The 15,022-nt window shown below is 20.4% G+C and overlaps 1 protein-coding gene across 1 annotated transcript; it reads left to right on the top strand.

Annotated features, from left to right (window-relative positions):
* Window positions 1-9,872: 9,872 nt before the first annotated feature.
* Window positions 9,873-10,754, top strand: OCT59_010315 (uncharacterized protein; the record flags this gene model as incomplete). The annotated part of the gene is made up of 2 exons (XM_025315187.2): window positions 9,873-10,224; window positions 10,315-10,754. 2 exons carry the CDS (start codon window positions 9,873-9,875, stop codon window positions 10,752-10,754), a joined length of 792 nt encoding a protein of 263 aa, XP_025183374.2.
* Between the last annotated feature and the right edge of the window lie 4,268 nt (window positions 10,755-15,022).

A 15,022-nucleotide genomic window follows, 5' to 3' on the forward strand; every position in this document is an offset into this window, starting at 1 on the left:
CGTTTATTTATTACATGTAATTTCTGTTCCCTACTAACTTTATTTCTTTTTTTATTTTATAGGTTTAGTTTTTACTTGGTTTCCTGTTTATCTCATTTTCATTCCTTCTCTATTTTTTGTTCTTTTTCGTCTTTTTATTTTTTTTTGCTTTTTTATTCTTCCCTTCCTTTGTTTTTTCTGTTATTCTTTATTTTCTCTTCGTTCCTTTCATTTTTTTGTTCCCACTTCGTCTCTTTCGTTCCTTTACACTACCCTTCATTCCTTTTATTTTATTCCATTCCCGCTTCTTCTTTTTTATTTCTTTTCACTACTTTTTATTCTTTTTATTCCCTTTTGCTCCATTTAATCTCTCCTTCATTCTTTTCATTTTTTTTCATTCTCACTTAATCTTTTTCGCTTCTTTCATTTTTTTTACTCCCCCTTTGCTCCATTTCGTTATTCCTATTAAAAAATTTAGTATTTTGGATAGTATGAGTTTATTTTTTTCAATCAATGATTTATGTAACCTATTAAAAATTAATAAATTGCTATAAACTTTTAGTGCGAAAATATTTTAATCATTGTTTATTATATATTTAAAAATTTAGCCAATCAAAAAATTTCAAAAAATTTGCAGAGGATTTATATGCAAATTATAAAGTGAGAAATATTAAAATTTACACCAATCAAATTTAATAAATTTAATAAATTAATTGTGAGTGAAATCACCTAAGTGATCTTCACCCAGAGAGAAAGTTAGCAACAGTCTATATTTTTTTGCTTTTTCTATAACTTTATTTATAATGATAAAAAAGGTTTAAAATTTATTTTTAACTTATACTATAAAAGTATAGTAAACATAATTATATCACTTTACCGATTATTTGCTGATCATATAATTCCAGATTTTAAAAACTTGTTGAAAAGCCACAAATAATTTTAAAATAATATGTCAAAAAATAATGAAAATTTAATAATTTATCATATAATATTAATTATATGATTATTAGTATAATTTTTTATATTGCTATAATACAAATCATTAGATAAAAATTGATAGATGAAGGTAAATATATATGAGTGAAACTTGAAACTTTGCACATCTTCTATCAGTGAATTTGACTATTATTGTTGACATAATTTATAATATTCTTCTCTGTTTGCACTTATTTTGAATTATACAAATTATTTTTTCTAATATCTCGCTGATAATTTTTTTAATTGCATAATTAACACAGCCAGTATTTTTTTCGCCAATTATATTCACTTAAGGTGTGATTACTAAACTGTTAAAAAGACTTACAGCCATATATAAAATTGTTGAAATATATCACATTGCATAGTTTTATTATTATCTACATATTTTTTATTCTATAGAAATGTTGTCAATGCATAGTTTAAATTTGAGGACGCTTTCATTAATCATATGAGTGGCTATATTATGATACATGAGCTCAAAATATATTAAAATAAAAACTATTTGACCTGAGATTACTTATATGATATGAACTGTAAAATGCAAATTATATCATACTAACGATCTCATATTTCTTTAGCACCTATGAGTCTCGTTACTGCATGCCATAACTTCTGAGTTTTTTTTCAGTCAAGTTGAAGAAGTTATAATTATCAACTCTCTCATTTTCAATTATATCAAAATCCTTCTTTATAAGCCTTATTAAATCCTGACTTTACAAAAATTTGATAAGTCTTTTTGTATCATATTTTTTAATTTCCTCTGAAGTGAGATCATAAAACTAAAAAATATATTTCTGTTTTATGTGTCAGGTGATTAGCATCATTTCATGTGATCCTGTCAATATAATTTTACAAGAAATTTACTATCATGTTATATTTTGAAACTAATTTTATTTCCAAAATCTGGGTTAATAGGTTTATTTCATTTTTAAAATAAAATTCACTTTATGAATTTATATGATAATTATTAATTTAATAAATGTATAATTATAATAACAATAAAATTGCTTTAAACAATACAAATTACAATTACAATTACAATTTAATTATTACTGTATAGCACTGCATATAGTACCCTCTTGTAATAATACCTCTGCAAATAGTACTGGTTTATTATTCAAATTCACATTCAGGTATTTTTAAAAAATACCTAATACTAATCAAAATTCGATTTTAAATAGTACCCCAAATACTAATTATATTATTCTGACTTAAAATTAATCAAATTTATACACTAATTTATTTAATTGTAAAATCAAATGTATTTCCCTTCTAATATACCCACTTTTAATAGTATCCTTCCTTTTATAGTATCCTTTCAGGTACTATTCAATCTAAGCAAACTTTCTTGAATAGTACTAAAGATACTATACACAGCGCTATATGGTAAAGTATTTTTAAAAGGTCTGTTGTAATATTAAATCCAGATTACCAAATTTGTACTTCTTGAAATATAGATTTCTTACTTTAATTCTTTGTTTTTATATTTCTTTTAATTTATTAGCCAGATTTTCTTTTATAATCTTATTTAATGATAAATAAAGGTTTAACTGCTTTGTTACAACTGACATATTAGCATATGTTTTTAAATCCAATTTGTTAAAAAAATCTTCAACCTGTTGTTGGTAAATTACAATATAATAAATGTGACTTTTAATAAAATTATAAAGATTGGTAAAATGATATAATATTAAATTTTTATAAGTATAGAATTCAATTTTAAGAAAACTGCTATTTTAATATAATAATTTACTCAAGCCAAAGTTACTTTGTTTTTATCATTCTCTGAATTCTGAGCAAATTATGATTTCAAATTAGAAGGTTAAGAAATCCAAAGTTGATTAAAAAATACATAATAAAAATTAGATGCAAATTTATTTTCTTCAAGTTAATAAATTACCAATAATAAATAAAATCATTGTAAAAACTATTTTTAAAAAGATTTTAAGGTCTTTACTATTTTTTATTTTAGACTATCAAAAAAAATTTCAAATTCTTTATTAAATAATAAATCCATAATTTTTAAAACTGATTTAAAAAAAAAAATTTAGTTATTTATAAACTTTATTAGGCATTTTATAAGTATATTAACATGAAAGTAACGCAGTTAATTAACCATCTTTATATAATTATAATTTTATTCTACTATAAATTATATTGGAAATTCATAAAAATATTCAGTAAAGTTAACTAAATATTTAATTTAAAATTAAAAAATGTTAATTATCAAAATAAGATTTAAGTATCCTTTCTTTTATAATTTTCTAATTTTTTAATAAACCAATATATAAATTTAATATGAGTAAAATAAAACTCTATAAAAAATTTTATCCATTATTATTTCTGTAAAAATTTCATAAAAATAAACCTTTTTTCACAATAAATGTAAATAATTTGATAAATTTCAAGATATAAGATTATTAATTCTGAAAATATAAGTTTTTTATAAAAAAATGGATTATAAAAAATGTATTAACTTTTTTTACAAGAAAGATTCGGCTTATTTATAATAAAATCACTATAAAAAATTGGCCTTTTATTATATTAATAATTTTTACCTTACTTTTTTCTTAAATTTTATTGATTAATTAACTAAAAAGAAAAAAAATTATAATATAAATGTAATATAAAATTTTCTTTTATAAAAGGATTTGTAAAGAATTTTATATATAATTTTTACTTTAGACCTACTAAAAGTGATTTATTTTATAAGTAAATAAAATTTTGTAAAATGTCAATCAAAATATTGTTTATTAGTTTGCAATTTATAATTCTAATAAGAATAATAATGGTTTAATATAATAGAAATCTAATAATCTATTATATAAATCTTAAATAATATGAAAATTTATGTTAAATAAATTATTACTATTATTTGAATCATATCCATTATACAACTTTTATGCTAAATAATAAAGCAGTTAAGATTTTTTTAAAAAATTAGTATTAATTAAATATTTTTTATTCAAAATTATTTAATAAATTCAAATTATATAAAGTATACAGTTAATTCAGTTTGAATTGAGTTTAAGTTTGTATTTTGTTAAAAAATACAATAATATTTTTTTTTTCTAATATATAAATTGTATTATCAGTTACAATTATCCATAATATACATCTAGTAAAATTCAAGTCATTTTATTTTAAATATTTAATAATAATAATATTAAATATAGTTTTTGTATTATAATTCAAAATGGTATTTATTGATTTTTATTATTTCAGAATTGATAATATAAAATAAAATACTTTTTTTTACTTTAAATTGATTCATAAATTAAGATTTCAAATAATAGTGCAATAATTGCCTAATGGATTTAAGTATTAATATATAATTTTAAAATATCTTAATGCTATATTAATATTATTGGTTAATGGTTAATTTTGTAATAATTCTTCTAATTCTTCAATAAATCAATTGTATATATTTTATTATAAAATTTAATAAAATTTAATCAACTTGTAAAATACTAGTTGTAAGCCAAATAATATTTGATATATACTTTTACTTATTTACTTAGAAAAATAATTTTAATTACTTCTATAAGGTACCATGAATTAATGATTGAATTTTATATAAATGGTTTGCATTTTTATACAACCTTTAACTTCTAATGTTTTTTTTTTAAAAAAAAAATTACCTTCAAAAGGAACAGGTATTCTTTATTAATACAGCTAATAAATTGTTTACAAATAAAAGTAACTTCTACTTTTTATAATATATAAATAGTTAAATAAAGGTGTTTTGCAGTAAAAAAGGACAAAACTACTGAAAAAATTCTTTTATATGCTAAAAATATTCTAAATGCTATAATTTATTCAGATTTTATATTAACTCATTTTTTATTTTTTTTAGTAGTTTCATCCCTTTCTACTGTAAAGTGCCATATATTCCAAGAGTACAATTTTCTAAATATATAATTAACAAATAATAATTTTTACTATATAATTTATGATTTAAACTATTATGAAAAAAAATTTGTTTAAGAAATAAAAAAAATAAAATAGATTTATTAATAATTATAAAGATTTAAAAAAAGATTATATTATTAATAAATTCAAATATTTTTTAAGTTTTAATTAAAATTAGTAGAAATTTTATATTTTTAATTTATACTTTATAAATTTTATAAAAGTTATATAATTTGTATAATACAAATAATGTATAACTAATATATTTATTCAAAAAAAAAATATATATATATTACTTAATAAATCTTATATTATTATTAATAATACTTTTATTATAAAAAACTGGAATAAAATAAATTTTAAGAAAAAAAATTGATATTTTAGAAAATTAAATTATTTATTATAAAAATCCAATAATTTAATTAATTAAAAAATTGAATTTAATTTATATTATTATTACTTTACAGATTTTGAAAAATAAATCATTATAGATTACAATACTAATACAAAATTAAGCTTTAGTAATAAAAGTAATTTTATTGTATTTTATTATATAGATTTGCTAAAATAGTAAAAATACCAAGTTTCTTTAAATTTGAAATGAAGTAAAACATTTGAATTTTCAATATTAAAAAGTTAAAATTTGAAATTTGAAAAACATGTAAGATTGAAAAAAAAAAGGAAAAAGAGATTTTCTTGAATATTATTTAAAATATTGTGTTTAAAAATTAAAAATAAATTGGATTCTAATAATAACTCTATTAAGTATCATTATTAACTTTTATCAGTTTATCTGAGATCCCATGTACTTATTAAAGTAAGATTCATTAGTATATATAGATTCCATAATTCTATCCTAAAAAAATTAGTTTGGAAAATTAATTATTTGGAAATTTCAAATACTGTAAAAAAGATAACCCAACAATGCACTATATCAGATGAGACGCAAGCTGATAACTAAATTAATATTTAATTGGTTTGATTAAAAAATAATTTTTTTTTTAAAATACTACTATAAATAAAATATTTTATTTTTTTTTATGATGGGCTAAAGCAGGGGTATCACACGATACGTTAACGCATCGTACAACTTGCTTTATTAGTTATGACACAGTATGTACGTAATGCCTTATACCCGATAATGTATTATTGATAAATATTATAACTTTTTGACATAATCGTAACGTGGTAAAATTTTTCCTAGTAGGTTTCCAATTTAAGTCCTGGTATACAGGTTCGGAGATGAGCCGCAATCCTATCTAGGTACGGATTGCTGTTTTGCTTGATGGCAAATCATTTAATACAGTACGTACGCATACTTGTTTGATCTTGAGAACAAAATCTATTTTTTTTTCTCTCATTTCAATTAAGTTTTTTTTGACACATTATACCGAAAAAAAAATAAATTTTTTTTTCTTGATGAAAAACCTGATCGTTATTGTTAAACTTTTTTTTTTTTTTTTTTAATTAAACTCGAAAAATATTCATTTACTTCATTGGTTCTTTCTTGCTTTTAACATACATACCATACATACCATACATACCATACATACATACATTAATTAATTTTTTTAAAAAAGATTCATTCAAGAAAGCAATTTTTTTTTCAAACTGAGACTTTACTTGATTTAGTTCAATTTTGTGTTTGTATAAAAAAAAAAAAATCGTGTTGGAAAACGTGTTTTTGAATCTTTTACTTGTAAAAGATTTACATCGTACATACAAACAAAAATCAAAAAAAAATCCACCAAACCAATAAAATCAAATAATATTTCCAGGATCCACTTTTTTAGATAATCATCAATAAACATAAAATCATTTTAAAATGTTTAAATGAAAAAAAAAATAAATAAATAAATAAATAATAATAAACATTAGTAACGATAAGTGGCTTAATTATTATTATTTTTTTTTTAAAAGACATATGAATAACCATAATTATATTCATTCACCTTTCGCAGTTCCGGTTTATATAATATCTCTTGTAAGCCAAAAAAGCGACGTGATCAAATATTTGTATCTTTAAAAAAAAAAAATGAAAAAATGAGAATATTATAACAATGTAGGTTTAACAATGTAAATCCTATATAAAGAAATACATTTATAAAAATAAACATGTTTGTAATACAAAACTTTTAATAAGGGATTATAATAAATTGCTGCGGAATAAATAAGAAAAGAATTCTACGACACATTTATAAAATAATTTCGTAAGTTAAAGGTCAAAATTAGAACAATGTTAATAATGATTAATAGAAATCAATCATTACAAAGTAAAAGTTGTGGTAATACCTATCACAAAAGATTTAAACTGTAATAGGAAGGTTTATATAAAGATTAGGATTGGGGGAATACTGTACATACAGTAATTATAGTATGTAGTACTAAATAATTATAATTGTCATTATTGTTTTTTTAAAAAAAGTGGCTAAAAAAACTAGGTTTAAAATGATTATTATTTTATATATTGTTTTAGGATGTTGTTTATCATAGAATGCGTGGATGTTTCTTGTGGATTTTTTTGTTTGGCTTATTTGTGATTTTTTGGTAAAAAAATGAAGTTTGATCATCCCACGAGATTTTTAGATTACTTTAAGTTTGGTTAGTAAATAGTTTTCTTCCCGCCAAAAATTTTTATTATAAGTATTATAAGTGATGATAAAGTATACAACGTATTTAAAGTTTTTTAAAATTATATATATATATAGTTTTTCCCGCCAAAATTTAAACAAACCGGCATTAAATATTTTTATTAAGTAGCATGGGAAAAAATTATGTTAAAAGATTAAAATAATCTTATTAAAAAAATACTCATTTAATAAATATTCATTTTTTTTTTTTTTTTTTCATTGGGCAAAAAAAAAAAAAAAAAAATTATTAATTATATATTGAAACATTTCGACCTTTGGGTCCAAGTCGAAGAAGAAGAAAAAAAAAAAAGGTGAAACAAATCAAATTCTTTGTGGATCCCGCAACATTGTTCAAATATTCTGGGTCCGAATTTTTAAATCTAACCAAAAAAAGTTTTTAAACTTTGTTAATATTAAATCTGGAAAAGAAAAGTAAAACAATCCTTTTTAAAATTTAGATTACTCACAATTCATAAAACAAACTCCATTATGATTTATATGCATTAAAATCACCGTTGTGTAACATCCATTGAATCATTAATAATTTATCATCATTATTTTTTACTGCGCCAAAATTGCAAATTATATTCGCGAACGAGAAATTCTTTTTTTTTTTTTTTATTTTAATGAAAAATAGGAATTTTTTTTTATTATTATTCTTATAAAAATTTAATTAATTCATCTTCATGTAATAAAAATAAAAGATAGGTTCGCCTAGATTATGCAAATAAACCGATAAGTTTAATCCAGATATCGGATAAATTATTTAAATTTTTTGAAAGAAAAAAAATATTTTTAATCTTTACGTTATTGTTTCTTTTCTTTTTTTTTTTTCTTTGATAAAATCAAAAATAAATATACATACATACGACATTATTAAATATGCAAAGACGCCAATACCCATCCAATTATTAATTGACTCGTATAGAAAAAAAGAAAAAAAATTTCTTCTTTTTCAGCTGAACATTTTGTTACAAAAGAATTTCTTATGCAATGACCCAAAGATCTCATACTCAAGGGGGTTAAAGCGAATGAGTCATTTTTTTTTTTTATAATAACATTCAAATTACCAAACATTGTATAATGGCACACGTAATTTAAATATATACATATTATGTATAATATGTTGAAAAATTCAATTTAGAAGCTGCATAAAAAAAAAAAAATTTGATATATTGATATTAGAATTCATGCATTAATCAATTTTTTTTTCACATACACAACTCTTAAAACCTTGTAAAAAAAGAAAGTGTTTGAAGAATTGGAAAAATCTTTATGAATTTCCTTGTCTTTATTAATAATTAATTCAATTGAGTTACTAAAGATCAAATAAAGAGAAGGAATTTCCCTAATATTAGCATTATTGGTATTATTGTACGGATAATTTATTAAATAATATTTCTGAAAATCATATGATTACAAAAAGATAATTTATAGGATTGTTTTTCCGGTAAAAATAAAAAAGTTTCATTAGTAGGTAACAATGCAAGGTAAGGTGATCTCTACTACCAATTACTATTAATAAAACAACTGAACTAAACAATAATATAAAATAAATGCAGCCACACTTTTTTCAACCTTTTTCATCATTTTCCTTAAAGTTTCAAATAACATTACTTTTTAACTTTTTATTATTTAAAGTATAAAATGATATCATTCATCTTGGCAATGTACGTACAAAGTTCCTTTTTTAAGTCACGTTAATTCCATTAATTCCTATTGTTCAAATTTTCTATGAAACATCATCGGTTTGAAAAAAAAAAATTTTTTTTTTTTTTTTTCGTAATGGCGTCTATACATGCATTTTTTGCAGAATCACATGCATTTTTTTTTATTTTTATTAATTAGTTTTATTAAAACTAAATTTATAGTATATGGCGTATAATTATTAAAAAAAAAAAACGAGATTTTTTCCGTTTAGACTAATCCTATTTTAGGTATTCATCAGGAATAATCTTTTTTAACAATAAGGACATATTGTAATTTTATTTTACATATATTATTATAAAATTTTTTTTCGATAAATACTAACCGAAAATTTCACCGTCTTTTCAAAAAAAAAAAATTCGAAAAATTTTAAAAAATATTTTTATAAATATATGTGTATATATATATATTCCATAAACCACAATTTCTTTTTTTAATTAAATTTTTTTTTCTAAAAAAAAAAAAAAAAAGGACAATTTAATTTCACAAGTTATGTCTCTTGCATTAAAAAAAAACGACGAAATAAACCTTTTGTGTAGTGTAGTTTATCACGTATCATTTTGCATATTTCTTTCATTATTAGTTTTACATAACGCTCTCATAGCTATAAAAATAATAATTTTCATCTTAAGTGACTATATTTCAACATTCACAAAACAATTCATAATGATTGCCGCTGAAAGAAGCACTAGCATTACTAAATCTTGTTTGGTCTTGGTTGAATTCTTGGCCATGAATTATATTAAATATATTGATTTCGCTATTGAAGAAGAAAAGGTTTCTTCTGAAAAAGGTCCTATTAAAACAATCTTGTCAACCGCTTCTAAAAAAGTACTCCCTCAAGTAAAGAAAGATGTCGTTTCTACTCAAAAAAATACTCCTGTTGTTTCTCCTGAAATTTTAAAGAAATCTGAAGCTGTTCGAAAAAGTACTTCAACTCCTACTAATACTGCTAATAAAAATACCGAAGCTTCTCCTGCTCTTTCAATATTTGCTGAACTCTCTTTAAGAAAAGCTGGTAAGTTTAAACTATTCAACTCTTCTCATAATTTAAAATTTTTTTCTTTTTACATTTACTAATAAATTTTTCTTTCTTATAATAATATAGAAAAGGACCAATTGTCTTTGGACCAACGACATCGACCTTCTGTCCCATCATCTCTTGGGGGAAGTCGTACTGGTGATTGGAAATCATTGGATTATTATCCAAGTAAACGTCATTCATCTCCTGCTCCAGAAAAACCAAAACGCACGACAACAATGAAATTAATGAATTCAACCGCTGCAAATCGTGTATTAAAAAGTAAAAGAAGAGTACAAGATCATGATGATGATGAAGATGAAGTAATCCGATCTAAATCAACTCAAAAACAAAAAGTTAAACCACAATTAAAAGAGATAAATTTAAATTTATTTGATGAAAGACCTTCACTTTCTCAACCTCCTCGTAAACATCATTTAAATAAATCTCCTGGAATGAATTTACAAATTGCTAGAAGATATTTAAAAGCTATGGTTAAAGTTAGAAAACATAGAAATACCATATAATACTTTATATTATTATTTATTTTAATTAATTATTTTTTTTTTCATTTGTAAGTTTATAAATTTTTTTGCATAATAATTTTTTTTTCTCTCTCTCTCTCTCTCTCGCATTATTTGCATTTCTGTAGCATTTTTATTATTATTATTATTATTTTCCTCTTTTTTTTTCTTCTTTTTTTTTTCCTTTATGTATCATAGTGCATCATTTTACATTTTACATTTTTTTTTTCTACGAACAATTTTAAAACATTAATTAATTATTTCCAAACCATATTGTAAATAATTTATTTATTCATATTCTTTATATTCTTTTAAAAGTCAAACCATGAGATAAAATTATATCTATTTTTTTAGAACTATTTAAGACATTTTTTATTCTTCTCTTTATTTTTTTTAAAAAAAAATAAAAATTTTCAAAGGGGATGAAATATTAAAAAAAAATCATGTAATATAATGAAAATAAAAAGTTTTATTTCTGCCTGCAAAAATTCAAAAAGTTATTGTTCTGTGAAAAAATAATATTAAAAAAAAATCGTGTAATATAATGAAAATAAAAAGTTCCTGCAAAAATTCAAAAAGTTATTGGTCTGTGCGGATGAATAAAGTTCCCCTTCCCCCCAAAAAAAGAAAATTGCTGACATCACGTTTCGCTATTTTTGCTTTCCCGCCAAAAAAAAAAAAATTAAAACTTTAGCGTTAGCGTCACGAAAAAGTCACTACACCATCGTGAAAGAAAAAAATATCATCTTAATGACGTAAATGGGATGCCACTAAATTTTACTAATTTAATAAGTTTTTCTTTGGAACAGAAAATGGATGTTCTAAGATCATCATCATTATTAACAAAGAAATTTCTTATCTTTGTATGTGGCTCCTTTTCTATTTAGACGGTGGCAAGAACAATGACTAACTTTTACAATATGTATTTTTATTTAGTAAAGATCATTTATCAACTGTGGCTTCATTCCTTTCATACGTGAAGTCATTGCATTTCCATACATAGTATTCTTTTACGTAATATCACATTTCAAAGCAGCTGATTTCAAACGTGAATTTTCATGTGATTCGGTTATTCCAGTCCCCGAATCAAAAGCAGTGATTCATTGTATTCGTAATATCATAATTGTAAAAAAAATTTGCTTGTATGTGGCTCTTTTTCTATTTAGACGGTGGCGTGACAATGAACAATATGTACTTTTATTTAGTAAAGTGCATTTCTATAGTCCATAGATAGTACTATAGATAGTATTTTTTACGTAATATCACATTTAAAAGCAGCTAGTAAAATTAATAATAATAAAATAAGTTATATATCTGATATAATAATTATATACGTTATAGGACCCATGGTTATAATGAACTTTTGGCCAAAAATCAACCATTTTATTAAATTTAAAAAATTGTTTTTTGCAAATATTTTAGCATTTAGTGGTCCAATTTTGATAAAAATAGACTAATTTAATAACCAACATAGAAAAATTTTTATAATGTAAGAATTTTATAATGCTTAATTTAAGAAAATTTTTATACTATGTAAAATGATTAATTTACATGTTTTTTGGCATTATTTTAAAATACTAAGAATTTTTAGTTTGCTTAATTTTGCATACTATTTATAGAATTTTATTAAAAATATTACAATTAAAATTTATTTTTTTCACTTCTGGTAACCCTTCACTTTAATTTTATACTTTATTTCATAATTTTTGTATAAATATGTAAAAAAAAAAATTTTTTTTTTTTAACTGAAACTTTTTTTTTCAAATATACAAAAATATTTTATTAATTATCTTTGAAGTTTTAATAGTATCTTTTATTAATTTTACTATTAAACTTATTAGTATACTACTGATTTTAAGAATATTTCAAATTATATATCAGTCAGTGGTCATTTCATTTCTCTTATAATTACTAATAAATAGTAATTTTTTGTATTTATATTAACATAAATTTTCTTAAGTTATATATTATAAAAACTTTATATATTTTTGTTCTTTAGGAACTATTTTACTTATTTAAATACCTTTTTTTAAATATAATACTTTTATAAAAAATTTATGTTGAGCTAACTTTTATAGTTTCAACCTCCAGATGCAACTTATTGGTAAAAGGTAAGTATTACTTTTAAATATATAAATATATGTATTTTTTTATGAGGAATCAGTTTACTTAATAAATAAAAAGCAAGTTTCTTAATAAAATTTATGGTAAATCTAAATTTACAATTTTAGCAAAAATTAGCCAATATTAAACTTACAAAATGTATATAAATAATTGCTAATTTTTTTTGTATAAATACAATTTTAATTGCAAATTATATGTTATAATAAAATAATATTTTAAATATCTACAATATTTAACAAATTTTATAATTTAACTAATTTTTAAAAGTTGTTAATAGTAAAAGTATTTCAATAACTATTCAATTTTAATATAATTTAATATATAATTACTTTTAAAGGATATAAAATAGCCTGTAAAATTTTAGTATATATTATTATGTAAAATATTTCAAAATATTAATTAGTATTTTACATATCAAGTAAATGATTTGCATTTTGTGTAATAGTATATTTATTCAATAATTTCATATTCTCAAATTTTACATACTGTTTTATAATTAATTAAAATGATTATACTTTAAATTTTATTAAAATTAAATAATTATTGAAATATTTTTACTATAAACAACTTTTAAAAATTAGTCAAATTATAAAATTTGTTAAATATTGTAAATATTTAAAATATTATTTTATTAAAACATGTAATTTGCAATTAAAATTGTATTTATACAAAAAAATTAGCAAATATTTATATAAATTTTATAAGTTTAATATTGGCTAATTTTTACTAAAATTGTAAATTTAAATTTACCATAAATTTTATTAAGAAAATTACTTTTTATTTATTAAGTAAACTGATTCCTCATAAAAAATTACATATATTTATATATTTAAAAGTAATATTTACCTTTTACCAATAAGTTGCATCTGGAGGTTGAAACTATAAAAGTAAGCTCAATATAAATTTTTTATATAGGTATTGTATTAAAAAAAAAAGGTGTTTAAATAAGTAAAAAAGTCCCTAAAGAATAAAAATATATAAAGTTTTTATAATATATAACTTAAGAAAATTTATATTAATATAAATATAAAAATTACTATTTATTAGTAATTATAAGACACCCCTAAAAAATATGATATGACCGCTGACTGATATATATATATTGCTTATTTTTTAAAAAAAAAACTTGCATAAAATGTTAATTATATATATAATACATATGCTATATAGTAAAAAATAAATACTATTACTTAATAATACTTTAATTATATGTAAATTGCTGGAAAACTAGAGAGTTTTGGCAAATTAGCAAAATGCTAAAATAGTGAAAACTATTATTAAAAAGTTAATAAAACTTTAAAAAAGTAAAATTTATTATAAATACTAAAACTATTAAAATTTTACTAAAATTATAATAAAATTATAATAAAATATAAATTTTACAATTTTTAGTATAAAGTTTTTTTTAAACATCATTAATTTAAAGGTTTTTACAATAAAATAATGCTAAAATTTAAATTCTTTTAGTTAAAAAGAATTTGCAAAAAAAAATTAAACAAGCACTTAGTTATTAACAGTGTTATACATAAGAATGATAAGACATGTTTTGCCAAATTTTAATATTTCAGACATTATCCCGTCCATGTTCCATTCACATTCCATCCAAAATTGTTCAAGTTTACAATTTATCTTATCAAGACAATACCTAATGGACTATAATTTATATTTAAGATTACGTCGTTTTAATGTCCCAATGTTCTGGACATTGCTAAAATCTTTGGATATATCCTGGACTGTTCCATTCCATCCATAGATATGTTCTGTTCTTATAATAATACTGTTAATAAGTAATGATCTTCATTTTACATATGATGAAAATTATTTCTATATGCAAAATAAAGATCATTATCTATTTTTAACAAGTAATTTTTTAATAATTAGGAGTCTGTTGGCTTTTTAATTTTTTTTTCAGAAAATTCCTTTTAACTAGAAGAATTTAAATTTTAGCATTATTTTATTATAAAATTATTTGATGTAATATTATTTAAAAAAAATACTATACAAAAATTGTAAAATCTATATATTATATAATAATTTTAAATATATTCATTAAATAAATAAATTAATTTATTACTAAAGAATATTGAATTTTTTTAGTTTTAATTTATAATTTAAGTTATTTAATTATTAATTTTAAATTTTTTTTT

This window comes from Rhizophagus irregularis, chromosome 18 (genome assembly GCF_026210795.1).
Source record: "Rhizophagus irregularis chromosome 18, complete sequence".
Lineage (NCBI taxonomy): Eukaryota > Fungi > Glomeromycota > Glomeromycetes > Glomerales > Glomeraceae > Rhizophagus > Rhizophagus irregularis.